This window comes from Tauraco erythrolophus, chromosome Z, assembly GCF_009769465.1.
Source record: "Tauraco erythrolophus isolate bTauEry1 chromosome Z, bTauEry1.pri, whole genome shotgun sequence".
NCBI classification, from domain to species: domain Eukaryota; kingdom Metazoa; phylum Chordata; class Aves; order Musophagiformes; family Musophagidae; genus Tauraco; species Tauraco erythrolophus.
The window spans coordinates 67,136,783-67,152,077 of record NC_141496.1 but is presented as its reverse complement, the minus strand read 5'-3'; the positions used below and the strand labels follow the sequence as shown (position 1 = coordinate 67,152,077).

At 34.0% G+C, this 15,295-nt stretch overlaps 1 protein-coding gene across 1 annotated transcript in view; it reads right to left on the bottom strand.

Annotated features, from left to right (window-relative positions):
* FBXL17 (F-box and leucine rich repeat protein 17) overlaps window positions 1-15,295 on the bottom strand; it is a 310,520-nt gene that overhangs the window by 100,755 nt on the left and 194,470 nt on the right. The window contains exon 7 of the mRNA XM_086629367.1: window positions 3,558-3,634. Within this exon, the coding sequence (XP_086485493.1) occupies window positions 3,558-3,634 (77 nt within the window). The remainder of the gene's footprint in view (window positions 1-3,557; window positions 3,635-15,295) is intronic.

The following is a 15,295-nucleotide window of genomic DNA, read 5'->3' as shown; positions in this document are numbered from 1 at the left end:
ACAAGACAACTATTGAGACAGCTATCCTCTTCTGTAGGTGACTCGACAAGAATCGTTATAAGATAAACACATTTCCCTAACTGTGCTAACTGCACCCCTATTAATGACAGTTCGGATACTTTGGTTTTTCAGAAACTTAAGAGATTTCTCATGGCGCAGCTGTACAAAGTGCTGATTTTGAACACTTCCTTCCAAACGTTTTTGAAAAGTGTGTTTTGTTTTGTTTTTTTTTGGGGGGGGGACAACGACGACGACACTGTTTGGTGGTTGTTGTTGTTTTGTGGTTTTTTTTTTTACTTTTTCCCTTAGTGAAAGCCTACAATTTAATGCTTGCCTTGAAATGACTTTCTGCACATACAGAAAAAAAACACTGGTCTGATTACTTTTCTAAAGTGGAAGTAAAGCATTAGAGACTTTTATCTTTCACTACTGGTAAGAACGTAGTTTTTAAGTAATTCTTAGTGAATTTACTCTTAATGTTACTGCAAGATCAGATCCTTAAAACATCTAGTCCTGTTTCACAGGCTAGTTTCACCAAATCTTTTCATCTTTGAAAACAAAATCTCACTTTTGTGTTTCAGAGTGCATAGCCCTCTGCACCATTCCAAACTTTATAAGTAATAATTTACTTAAAACAAATTCCCGGCACTAAGCATATCAATAAAACCCAGAACTAGAGCATAAAATTGAAAAGACAGTTACACAATTCTGTGTGTGCTTGCTGCCCCAGCTCACTGCTATACATCTTCACATCAACCTAATTCATTTGACACACAGTCTCCCTACAGCTGAGAAAGCCTAGCTTTCTTACTAGTTCCTAGTAAAAGATTAAATACAAAACCCCCTATGTTTAAGTAAAGTTAAGGTTGTGACACAAATTAACAAAAGGCAGGAAATTCAAACACTGACAATCCATGCTTAATTCATTATTTTTTAACAAAAGGGCAAAATGATACGAGGAACTAATGTCAGCTTTGACTTCACTCTGTCTGTGTTCTTGAGCAAAGAGGTGTTTATCTCAAAGAGTATACTTACTGTCTCTCCTATCAGTTTAGGTAAATTCTAGTGATTATTTAGCATTTAACAAGGCGCTGAATATAAAGAAACTTTTAAACTCATTTTCAGCATCCTAGCATGTTACACTGTAACAAACATCATTAACTAATATTTTGTTAGACAGATATGCTAGACGAACATAAATAAAAATATGATTCTATAAATTTTAAGTAGTAAACAAAATGTACTTTTTTGTATACAAAAACCCGCAAAATTAACCATTTTATAATGTAACATCAAATGGAGCAATATTTTTTTTTTCCTCACAAATTAACAACTCTTAGTAGTTACACATACTTCAATTCCTCTTTGAATCCTCTTCTGTCTTTTGTGTAATAAACCAAAAGAATTTTCTGAGCAGCAAAACGTCAGAGAACGTAATGCTGCCTATGGCGACATTATCAGGGTGTAGAGTTTTTTAATTAATCTTTTAGGCTTCAAAATGAAAGTTAGTATTTAATGTTTAAATTGAGTGTGCTTTAAAAAATATTAACTGCACATAAGCATGTCTGTCTGGTAGTTTTGCATACTGTCTTATTGTAAAACAAAAGAATGAAATGAATAAAATGACGAAGTTCACATTTCATCATCTTCACTAGAGTGCATGAAATTACCTCACATATACATACCTACTGCATTAATCGCAGGGCAACAATAACAGGTTCTGCTGTAATTATTTTCTTTATTTACTGTAATTATTATTATTATTTTTGTTTAATTAATATCTCGAATGCTTACAAATTTTGTTGAAAATTAGCCACATTACTTATTTTTTTTTCCAGTTGAATTGCTAAGCAATTATGATCTTGCACCAGAGGTCAAAACTCCACTAATTGCTGTAGCATCAAAAATTGTTGTTGAACAGTTTCAAAGAGGGCTTTAAAAATCCTGCATCCGTACTCCATGCCTGCACCTCTACTCCATCAAGTCGCAAGAAATATGTTTACCAGATCCAGGCATGTTTTAAAACCCCTGTGTAAATGTGCACAGTTACAACTTCAAGTTGGTGTCAAGATTTTAATTCCTGAAGTAAGGACAATTATGTATTTTGCCTTCAGAAGTAGCAAACAAAAAAGCACAGTTGCATATGGCTATATGCTCTCACCCAGTCACGGTCTCACAGAGCTTCAAACACTACTTACCTACTTCTTGGTAGAGAATGAACAACTATCCATGTGAAGCTGTAAGCCTTTGTTAAGACTGCATGAGACTATGTGAATGATCCCCCAAAAAGTCAGGCACATGCTTCTCAGCTGATTTCCTCTACTTGCCACAAATACAAAGCTGCACCTCTGACCCTACGGCAGTGACAAGAAGCATCATTGTCACTTTGTGTTCTACAGACAATTCCCCTTCCTGAATTTCCAGCAGACAGTTCCCATTTCACAAATTCACAAATTCTTCTTGGTCAAGTGGTATGAAGCTGAGAAAATCTGTTTTCAACTTTGGCAAGATCTGTTCTGCACACAGAAGTACAAACAACCACAGACTAGAGAAAACAGTGGTATAGGCCCATGCTCCCTCTCCTCTGCCATGCCCCAAAGCTCTCACAAGTGCTACAGTTGTACTGTGAGCTCATGTTCAAATACTGCAGAGATGAGGCATGTTGAACTCTGCAAACCAACGTACCCTTGAATGCACCCATGCAAACCCTAGTGAAGTGCAGAATCTGAAGAGGAAAATAAAAGAACAAGTTTGTGACCACTGGAAAGGTAATTTATCACTTTGACACAGTAATTCTTTATAAAAGCTACGGACTGAAAAGTTCTTGGAAAAAAAAAAAAGTGAATGAGAAACAAAATAATCAGAAAACCTGAGATGCACATCTCAAAGATACAGTTTGTAAATCCTACTGAAATTTAGGCATGTAAGTGGGAGACAGGCGTTTGAGAATCTGGCCTTGTAGAAATAAGTGTCTTACTTGAGGTCAGTATCTTAACTGAAAAAACAAAAGTTAAACCACAGAAGCCTTTGCAAACACACTCAAGTGGTAAGAAGTTCCTATTTCAAATACAAATACAAATTCTGTCTCTCTATGTGGCCTATCAGACAGAAAGCCTAATTCCTCTGTTTTATCACAATAGCTATTTTAAGGGATCATCAAGTTCATTCAAATTTATAGCCTACAATAGGCAATAAATCAACACTCATAGTTTCTTAGTTACGCTTTTACAGCATCTAGAAATGCACATGCATTTTTGGATTTTCTCTCAAATGCTTTCCTGGTCTCCAAGACAATTCAAAGGGTACTCTACCCAGTTTGCCCAGTAACTGTCAGTTCTATAAGGAACACTTTGCAGCACATGTGTACACTGACTTTCAAACTTCCAACCACAGATATTTTTCAGCACATCAAACACTTTTTTGTACCTTTCCTATTGTTATGGATAAAGGTTTTGAAAATTTTAATCTATACATTTCCAATATTTTTATTAGATTTCCTGTGTGAAGCCAGTAGAGCTCAATCTTCACCAAAACAAAGATATAGGTATATTACATACCATAGTCAGTGATCTTACAGGATACTAAATACAGCTCTTTCAGGTTCCGTCCTTCTTTGGCAATCACCTCCACACATCTGGAAGACACATACGGTAAAATCACAGTTAAAAGACAATAGATCATTTTTAAACAGCAAGAGCACAATCCACAAGTGTAATGTACCGTATCTCAATTTCTTCAGTTTGTGAATCGTTCCATACAATTCACTGAAAATGCATATGGCTACATGTATACACTGGAGAAAAATATTATTTTACATTGAATGATTTTATATTAATATTCCCATAAGTCTTTGAATATGTGAGTTGCTTGAAATATATACAGACAAGTCCTTTGGAAAATAATACAAATGTGATTTTCCATTTCTTTATTACTGTGTAACTTTGGAAAGTTTCTATTGCAAGATATAAGCTTTGAGAGTTTTCATCTAGGGAAGTGCTACAAATGCACTGTAATGAGGATAAAAGATAAGAAAATATAACTTCAAAATCATGTTTGTATTTCTTCAGTGATTATTGCAGGAGTCAGCACTCTTCAGGTCTTGAAATGTTACATGCCATTGGTGTTCCAATATGTTGCTAGAGAAGCTTGAATAGAAGAGAAGACAGCTCATTTGTTTGCCTTGTCACAGCTATGATGAATTTGCAGTGTAACGCACAAAATTTTTTCTGTTTATCTCCTTGTTTGATTTCTTGTAAGCAAGAAAATTAATATGAAAGCTAAAATTGGCTTGTAAAATTGGAGCTTATTATATACTTGCGATGAAGTTTGTATTACTGTTATGTTTACAATTGCATTGTTTATAGTGTATTACTCAAAAATACACTTAAAAAAATGTTTTCAGTCCCGTTAATGTAAAATACAACATTGTTGATCAGATCAGGTAACATGACTATTATGCTATTTTCTACATAGAGAGATTTTAAAAAGTGTATTTTATAAGACAAATCATAAGAATTTCTTCTGATTCAATATTTCTCTTTAATTTTTCAGATCAATTACCCAATCATCTACTCTGCTTCTTAAATCAACCCTCCTACAGTTCACAAAATAAAATTACTTGCCAATTTTGAAAAAAACAGGTATTGCTGAATTTGTCATACCTTTTGGAAAACACACATATACCCTCAGGGACCTTTTTCCTCCACTTACCACCAACAACAGATTATCTCCCAATCTGATTTAACTGTTCATGCTGTCAATTTTAGATTTTAAAAGCAACCCCCTAATTCCGATAGCTCACAATAACACAATAACTGAATGATAGCCCTTCATATCTATTTGTCCCCTCTCTGCTTCCTTCCTCGAAAATCTAGAAAGAAAATTCACTGCTACTAATAAAGGAGCAAGCCTCTGACAGAGTACCTTAATCATAGTTATCACTATTATAAATTTTCAACCCTTCAAAAATTTGAGAGATTAGTATTTAGAAAATTTTTGCAATGCTTGTCATTGTGAAAACGTTGCCTTACTTTATGAATACACAAAAAAGGGAGACAAATATTTATCACTGTAACTCCTGACATAGAAGAAAAACAGCGTGAACCTCTGTGCTCTATACTCTTTAAACCCAAAACTTCTCTGCCAAGAAAACTATCAAGTATGACAGTTATTTTTCTTCTAGAAGTTATACCAGGACTATGCTTTTTAACATAAACTAATCTCAAAATTATACATTTTCATCAGGTTATTTTCCTAAAAATCACAGAAGATTTAGAACATTAAACACATTCTATGTACTTGAAAAATGTCTTTTCTGCAAGACATGATTTTGAAAGAGATACTCATTTTGTTAACTGGCTTATTGAGATCAATTAGGCCATGAAAAAGATTTTTTATTATTTGTTCCAGAAAAATACTTCCTAATAATGAGATTTCATTGCTAATATTAGTAATATGAATAAATAAAAAATCATTATCCTATATTTTATTAGACAATATGTTCATTAGACATTTAAGCAAATAAGATAAAATTTAAGCAAATAAGATAAAATTGAAAAGGGAATGGACATTTCAGTTAAAAGCAGTTTTTATCAATTCTTATTAAAAGATACTGAGATTATGAAACACTTATCTTGGATAAAAATTCTGAACTTAGAAAAATATTTTGAAAATTTTACCTTATGACTCTACACGTTTTCTAATTATTTCCGATCATTTTTACTTACTTTGAGACAATTAATTGATCAAAAACACAACACAGCAATCAGTGTCTAACAATATCTCCACAACACAGTCAAGAGGACACTAAATTTTCCCTGCAACTTCGGTTATAAAAATTTTCAATCAATCAGGGTCAAATTTGTATTATCTGCACATAGCCATATCCACACATGCATCCTTCAGCATCCTTTCATACTTAAATCTCAGCATGTTGGCCATTCTCTGGCTTCACACAAAATCGGTTCCGATGTAAGGAAAGGAAGTTGTAGCTTCTGTTCCCCCTTCCATAAGGATGCCAGTATGTATTTACAACCTTGCCTTAACAAATAAAAGAGTAGTAGAAATGCAGTGTTTGAGACTAAATTTCAGATGCAGTCAGTCACTTGATTCCAGAAGCAAAGGACAAAAGTATTTGCTTGTGTGGCCTTTATAATTATATTCTTTAATCCTCCTAGATAGTGCCAGCTCTACGGGTTAACCTTTTTTTCAAGTGACTCCAATTCTGTTCTTAGTGACATCTTGGAACCTAAATGAAATACTGCTCGCTTTCTCTTAATGAGAAAAGAAAATATTCACAGACTTTAGCTATTTCCACTAAACAAGACAAAAAGGAGGCAAAAAATGTAGCTTTGCCTGCTTCATTTCCTTTTGTTTTCTGAAAAAATTTAAATCACCTAACATCTAAAAGAACGAGGAAATGACACATCTAGTTTGGAGAAGAAAAAATACTGAAGTTGTAAATTTTTTTGTCTACCTTCTATAACTTGAAGAAGTCAATCTATTTTCATTTTTAATTTCTATTCTCTTTTCTATAGGTCATTCCCACATAAATCAACTCATAGAGACAGAAGAAACACTTTATATGGCCTCATTAGCCTCAACTCTGTAGAGGGTCACACAATATATAATTGTTAGTAACAATATGTTTCTTAACAACATATAGAAAAATAAGAGTAGTTGTGTATTTATTATTTTTTACCTTTTAATCTTTGTTAAACATGACAGCAAAGGAAAAGGTTAAAAGAACAAAATGAAATTAACCTTTTCTAGAAAGCAAGGATCAAGTCATGTTAATTCTGTTGTAATAATCCATCAAAATTGTATCAGATTATTGCCATATCTATCTTTGGAACTCTTTATATTTACAGTGTTGCTGAATAAGACAACAAAGAAGCTTAACTTTAAACACAGAGACATAACACTGGTAAATATGAGAAGTAAAGTTATTATTTAAAGCAGTAGCAAATGAAAGAACTGAGCAAAAGAGACAACTGAGCACTGAAAAGCTTGGGGACTAACCCTATTTGTCAGGGAGCTAACATGATGCCTCTTGGACATGGTAACAACAGCTGTGTGCCAAAGCAGAGAGAAGATCTTTTTAAATCTCTCTAACCCAAGATAAAACCCAAGGCTTTTATCAGATCATCCTACTAATTTTAATAACAAAAAGACATGCAACATCTAGAAGTAGTAATTTCTTTTACATTATTCTCCAAAGGTATTAAAATATAAACATTCTTACAGGAAAAAAAAATGTAATTTTCGCATTCAAAATAACTTATCACCGAAAACGAGACAAGGGTTCATTAGCCAAGGAATAAAGAAGTAAGACTATAATTAGAGCTTTGATAATATACAAGTCTGGATCAGAGCTGGCCAAAGCTAAAAATCTCTTTACTTCTTACTTCGTAAATGAGTATTATTTAGAATCATGTAAGACATGACAAGATCAAAACAGAGGACATAAATACTTATTTTAGAAAGAAACTGCTTATCCATCAAACCTGAAAATACTATGTAACAAATTCTTATGTCAAGCTTTGCCTAGACATACTCAACATTTTATGAATGCTGTTCTCTGATAGACTGATGTGCATTTCCATTTTATTGCATTTGAATCTAAAAGTAAGAAATTAATATCACACACTATGAAATTTACAGTGCAATCAGGAGCAAGAAAAAGGCAAAGAGCAGAAATTGATTTCACATAAACAAGCCAATCAAACAATATTTCAGAAACTGAGAATATAACTAAAAACATACCTAACTACTGTTAATGTAAAATAGAGGTACAAGACCACAGAACTTTGTAAGACAGCTAGAGCTTGCTCAGCACTGTGATGTTGAACACATCGACATTCCAACATACCAAAATTTCGCTATGTTCAGAGACTAGCAAACCTAAGACTGTCTCTTACTGTTATAATTTCTAAAAATGTCTTCCTACTTGAAAAGCTAAACAAATCTCAAGAAGGAAAGGATGTAACTACAATGTTGCTAAAATTTCGGCAACTGATACCAGTGAAAAGCTCTCAATCTGGGTTACAGAAACCATGGAGATTTGTCTACTAACATGTACTTGCATGTACTGCATTTCCCACCTGGTCTGGATACACGACCAGAAAAATTACCTAAGTGTACAAAGATTTACCGATATAAACCTTTTATGCAAACAAGTCTCTTCTTCAGAGGTAACAAAACTGCATGACTGAGACATAGATATGTCTACTGATAATTTCAAATTTAGGCCCATCATCTTGACAGCTCTCACATATAAATCTCTGCAATGAATTCCCAAAGTCAAGGCTTCTGGCTTTCTATGATGTAATGCAAAATCTAAGTGCTTAAAAATAATTTACAGAAATGACAAATTAGAAAATAAGTCATTCAAATCCATGTAGTTTTCTTCTCTTAGCCAACTGATCCCTACATTCTTTGACTTTAACATAAAGTTAATGAATTAAATTGTGCAAGCTTCCATCTATAAGAAAAGATACAAAAGATCCTTGAGTTATGAAAAATAATTGTCTTTTCTATACACATACCCAGGTTTTATGGTTTCGGTCTAATTCTGAAAACATTGGAAAATCACATTTGTGACAACCAAAAGGAACTAATGAGAAAATATGACTACAGTATTTGTGGTATAAGTGGTCCTGGGAGACCTTGTTACAGTCTGAGATGCTCTTCAGCCCGGAGTGAAGCTAATTGGAGTTGCCATATACTGGTTAAGAGATCACAATTCGAGGGAGTGAGTTTCACTCACTGTATAGGTGTAAAAAACCCAAACATTAACACATTCCCTTGGTAAGATTCAAAATGAACATCAGACTATTTTCATGGCTTCTTTGCATTTGACTGGCACACATTTGTCTCTAAGCAGTAAAGTGAACACCCTACTATCCTTCAAAACATAATGAAGACCACTCCTGGGAACCAAAAGAGAGCTAGAAAAGAACAAGAACACTAAAATACACAATGGAAAACCAGAAAGCTTTCAAAAAGAAATATATGGACGGCCTCAAAAATTAATGTTTCAAAAGTTAAATTCAGGCAAAAAATAGTAGTTGCATATAAAATAATACAGTCATTGGTTTTGATGACTTAAACATTCCTATGGAAGGCAATAATGCAATATAATAACCAAGACTCTCCCAGAACGAAACAAAACCTCTTACCGCAGAAGCACATGCAGACTTGTAAGAAATGGATGCAATCTGAGGCCTTCTGCAGTCACAAGGAATAATTAGAAAGCTAAAATGGTGGAAGGACTAACATTTTACTGAGATCTATAAACCCTTGTAAAACCTTGTAACAAATTATGAACCTCACACGCTGACGGATACATCTTCTTGCTTAAGGATTCTCTTTTACAGATCATTTTATTTACATTATGAAAAAATATATCTTTCAATATATTTGTTTTCTAATACTTCATTCTAATAAGATATGATTTTTACTTGTCTTTCAGTTAACCTGGTACACAGTTTTTATTGCCATTCTAATATTCCAATCACATTCAAAATGTGTATTTTAAAATTGCTTTTAATTTGAAAAGCAAGAACCGCATCTATAAGAAAAAAATATTAATCACAGAGTCACCAGAACAGGGTAAGGCTTTCAATCAAAAGCACAAACTGAGTGTGAAAAGCACTTCTGCCTCAAGCCAATATGCAAAGTGTCACTAGTTATACAAGTTAACAGCAATTATCTTAAGGCAGTCATTAAGTTCCGATTAGCAGGGAGATATTCTTTAGAAAATCAATGTAATTTAAAATTACGTTTACCAAACTTTTTTCCACTTACAGCATAGGAAAATAGATAAGCTTTCTTTCACACTGTAACTCACAAACTACAGAGGTTAAGGGTAGACGAGTCCCACAGTGTCTGCTTGCGCTCTGAGCTAGTCAGATGCCAGCAAGCTCCAATGAGAGAGCTACACAGATAAATTAATCAGCACTGTGCTTAAGCTATTATGCCCTGTCTTTCAGCAATAAATATCAATTTCAAATATTTATTAGTAGTCTTATCTAAAATTAAATGCCTTTATAATTCCTATTACCCTGACTGCATGTAAATCCAGCAAGCAATTAAGCCAAGAAAGGAGAGATTTAGCAAATTGTTTAATTCCACTATCTGATATTTACATGTAGTAGTATTCCAGGTGGCCTTCGGTTCCTTTCTGGCTTGGAGGAACTAGATATCACAATGAATTTAACAGAAATAGACTACTATGAAAATCAATTTTATTCTAAAATCCTCATGGATCTGATTTTCCACAGCTAATCATGCTAAAGTCTGGAAGACAATTAAATGATACCTCTTATTTTTTAAGAACTTTGAAATATTCTGGAATTCAGATTTGTGATGAAAAAATCCACTTGATACAGTACTTCAAATACGATGTCTTAAATGCACTGTGGCAACTTGTCTATCAACATAAGCAAAACTACAAGCAAGACAACGAGCATTTCTTAGCAAGAATTATATTCTGTATTATACAAACAAATAATGGCTTCCTTCCTGCACTGTTTCAATTGTGCCTTTCCACTGGAAAACTGGTAAAGTACTTGCTTTACAGGAATGATACAGCTGGATTACTCTGCTATATTAGGCTTCTGGTGTAGAAAAGGAATTGCTTACATACATACTGCTTCTTCACACAGTTAATGTCATGGTGGCTTTTCCTAAGACAAGCGTAAAGGTAACTATAATGTGATCTACTTGCCAATGCAAAAATGTACAGATTTAGAAAATAATGACTGCACAGAAGCTGTAGACAGGATTGGAAGATGGCAAACTGTGGATTTTATTTCCACGAACGTAAGTAGATCTTGGTGAATTCAAACAAGATATTCCATGTCCCACTGTCTCATTTTAACCTACATGAAATGTACTGCAGTGTGCAGAGAGGGTGTGATGACATTCAGATGCTGAATCTGTGTTCTGTCCAAATCTTTAGTTGAAATGATTAGGAACTGATGCTGCACAGGCAAAGAAGTTCAGAGACACACCACCACATATGCTGCAATTTCAGAGGAGTGCAAAGGAGAAGAGACATTCGGGAGAAAGAAACCCTGAAGTATGGCTATAAATGTCTCTGCCAGTACAAATCACACAAGGACATGCAATGGCACAGTCGAACCATTTCTTGCATGGAAAGACTGGGCTTCAAACAGCGGTAGCTTTACTTCTTCCTGGACTCCTAAAGATTATATTTACATGCTCCAGGCCTCAAGATTTTTCCTGGAGTTACAGTGGCCTCAGTTTTGATGAACTTTTCTTTTTTTAAAGTAGTCTTGTGCCACTCCATTAAGGTATAGTACATAGAGTAAGAATATTCATAATCCATTTGTTATTATTGCATGCAAAATAGCCTTCTTTCCTCAAAAAAAACTTCCAAGTTTAATAGTAAAAATAAGCAATGTGAATGTATTGCTGTGCTCTAACTTCCAAAAAACGTTCTTTAGACTGTCCTTTTAGAATGCCTGGATAAACTTTAAAAATACTTCTATAACAATGAAAAAACTTCACATGATATTTTGCAGATAAAATATTCTGTGTTTATACAGTTCTGTCATTCTTGATCTCAACAAGGACTGCACACATATGAAAGAAGATTTCACCACATTCACTGCTTGATTTTCATACCACAGAGGCTGACATACACTTCACTGAGCTTTACACACAGGCAGCTAAACTAATTTATTGAGATTTACGCTTTCAACTCCCTTAGCATCACTTTTTCCTAATCCAGATAAAACCCTAACCTCTTTCAGCTATTCTTTTAGGTACACCTTTAAAGACTATCCTTCTTGAAATAACAATGCAGATCACAGTCAATGTGGACTGAGAATGGCCTTCATCAAGAGCGTCTCCTGCTAACTTTAATAAAAGAGCAAAACCTCTGCCTCAGTTTCTCCTTTCAAAAATAGAAATACATTCTATACATCTATTTTTTTATTGTGTTGTAAACAGAGGTGATTTAATATTGGCACAGGCTTGGTTCTGTGAAAATACAAAATCTCTATAAAAGTTTGATAAATATTTTCAATCCTATTCCTGGGAGCAGTAGCATTGTTAAGAGTTATCATGATCTAAATTTATATGAGATGAACAAGGTTTACAGGGAGAGGTAATTTCTTTCATTAGACAGTAAAAAACGTAAAGTCTTTCACAGGACATAAGGAAGCTTTCTGCAAAACAGTCTTATCATCAGATCTGATTTTTCTCTTCTACTGCAAGGACATTCAAGTTTGTAGAGAATTTCTGCTTATATAAAATGATGATAGAGCAGAAGAAGAGCCAAGATAATCAAAGAGGAAAAAAATAAAATCCAGTACTCATCATAATTCATATATCTCTGGAATTGATTTAGGGTCCAGTTCTCTTTAAGAGTTAGAACAAGTTCGTGGATCTCTTACATTAATTTAATGCTGCTGATGTTAGTGAAACTGATGAAAAAAAAATGAAGCTCAACGCATTTTTGGACAAATACTGTAAAGAAGAGAGATGAAAGAATGTGAGTAATAACTGAATATTACAGTTCTCAGGCAAGGCCAGTACGCTAAAGTCTCACCCAAAGGGTACTATCACAGCAAAGTTTGTTTGCGAAATTTGGTATATTTCATACACCATACTTTACAAGAAATTTTTTAGCATATAAATTTTAGCTGAGAAAAAAACCTTCATTCCTTCTAAAATCTTAAAAGTCTTGATTTGCCATGAAATACTATATAAATCTTGAGAACACCAAGGTTCTTAGAAACTTCACTTTAACCTAGAGAGAATGCAGTGACATAGCAATGACTTTTACAAAAAAATGCTTAAAGGCAAATTTCAGAAATCTCTTCATGAAATGATTATGAATTTCTTTCCATAAGGCTGTCCGGCTAGCATTTCTATTACTGGTACACTGCTTGGAGAAAGCAACAAAAAAAACCTTGATGACACCGTCTGTGCTTTGTATGAAGTAAAACTGCCTCATTTTAACTCTGACAAGATACTAGCAAAAATATTTTATAGAAACTGAAAGAGCAGTATTTCTTTCTATATGTCATAATCTTAATAGATTGTCCATTATATTCTATAAGTATAGATTTTAATATCAACTAACAATGTATGAATATCACCTAATATTATTCAGTTTTTAAAAGTACTTAACAGAATAACTTCTCGTGTAATGTTAGCGGAAAATAATCTAGCAGGTAAAAATAGAAAAGTTTCAACTAGTAGGTTAATTCACAGTTAAAATCTGTAAGCTAAAACTAAACCTTAAGAGATATTATACCTAAATCAAGGATTTGCATTTTTACATGGCACGTACTTCATTTGTAAAAATTAGCTTTATTAACCAAGCCTGAAGGCTGATCCCTGTGACCACTCTGAATCTCACAGAAAACACAGCTTACCCGACAGCTATGCCGCAAGAGAAACAATTTTTGGCACCTCGAACATCTTTGCAGAATTCAGAAGTCCAAAAGTGCAAGATGATTGTAAATTAGCTTTATATAATGTGATGACAGATGCTTTACACAGTCAGATAGAAGTGAAGAAAATTTTTTCAGTCCTGCTTGTCTTACGGTCCCCTGAGTCTTCCTGAGATGGTTTTGATTTTGTTAGGGTATTGAGCATGTTGGCAATTATTTATATTTGGGGTGTATCATAGCATTTTTTTTATATTTTTGTAAGAGAAACATCACTTCGCGTTATCTGCCTGCACTTGCACCTGCAGACAGTGTCATCTCATTAGCTATTGGAAAAGCTATCTAGTTGTTAAAATGTAATAAATTGCCATCCAAAACAAGAGAAAAAAACCTTAAGAACAAGTAGAAGGATTTTGACTGAAATTATGAGTTTGATAATTTTTCCTTCCTAATCTATCAGAAGCATTTAAGAAACCATCACACCCAACAGTTCATATCATCTTCTAGCTGAGTTTCTCGGTTCATTGACGTAAATAACCTAAATCTACGTTTAGATATCTTTCCAGCAAGCCTTAGCTAACTTTGCACTGAAACAGAACAGAAATGGTCATCTAATTCCTTAATGGCATTACAGCTATGACAGTGATTATTATGTTCTGCTGCAAGACAATCAGAAACAGCTTCAAATGATTTCTTAAATTGATCTAACTGGACCCACAAGGGTGCAACTGTCTAAGCCATTAGAAATTATGAAGTCAATTAAAATCTGCATATTCAAAAAGCCAAGGAAATTTCCATGGGTTGTATTTTTGCCTCTCTGGAGAACTCATGGAAGGACTCTGTGAGATATTCATAAATCATTGTACATACCTATCATTCCATAGAATTTTTAATAAACCATTATTAATAAAATATAAAAAATCTATGAAATCGCTTAACTGCACATCTGTCTTTCCTTACTTTCCTGTAGTAAAGTATTTAAATTAGGGTTTGAGCAAGCCACATTTATTTCATTCACAACTTTAAAGATACACATTTTCATTTTAAATATATTGCATCAAAGTAATAAATGTTGCTGATGGTTGAAGCTTTCCAAGGAAAGGACAGCATTTAAAGTGTCAGCTCTAAAACTTGGCAGTCCCTTAAAGCAGGTCAAGCAGAACTGGGATTGCCAGTCTCTCTCTGTAAGAAGTCATTTCTGTATAAAAGTAACACTGGCACATTTCTTCACTCACCAGGGAAGATGGGGGAAAAGCAAACTAACTAGCATATGCACTTGATAGAAACAGTGAGGGGGCAGGAAAATGTTACATATTTTCCATACGGGCGACTTGGAGAAATCACAGAAGCAATAGTATTAAGAAGACATCAGTTCACTTTGCACTTTTATTTTCAGACAGCTAAGCAACGCAGACAGAAGAAGAATGCTGATGGTCAGCTGGAGCAAACACGTCCACCATTCAACACAATGTTTCAGGTTATTAAGAAATTAATTCAAAGCAGATACGGTTTGTCAAAGTTGTTCTGACATCTACTGTGTTCAGAATTTCTGTGGCTGCCGCTGCATTTGCGGTACCTCATTAGAAAAACTGCAAGGAAAAAATCTCCAAAACAACATAATCACGTTCTGTAGTTTAAGAATAAATACTGTCAGAGGACACCTTGTTTTCAGTAGCATCCACCGTGTACTAAGATATTCTCAGGTTATACTGACAAAGATAATTGGAAAAGCTTATGCTCTCATTCTCTTAGTTCTGATTAAATTACTAGCTTTCCAGGTTCACATGGAAGCATCAAGTAATTCCCGGATTATTGACAGAACACAGAAAGGAGTTTGTTACTCATTGCTAGACACAGTCTAGTAACAT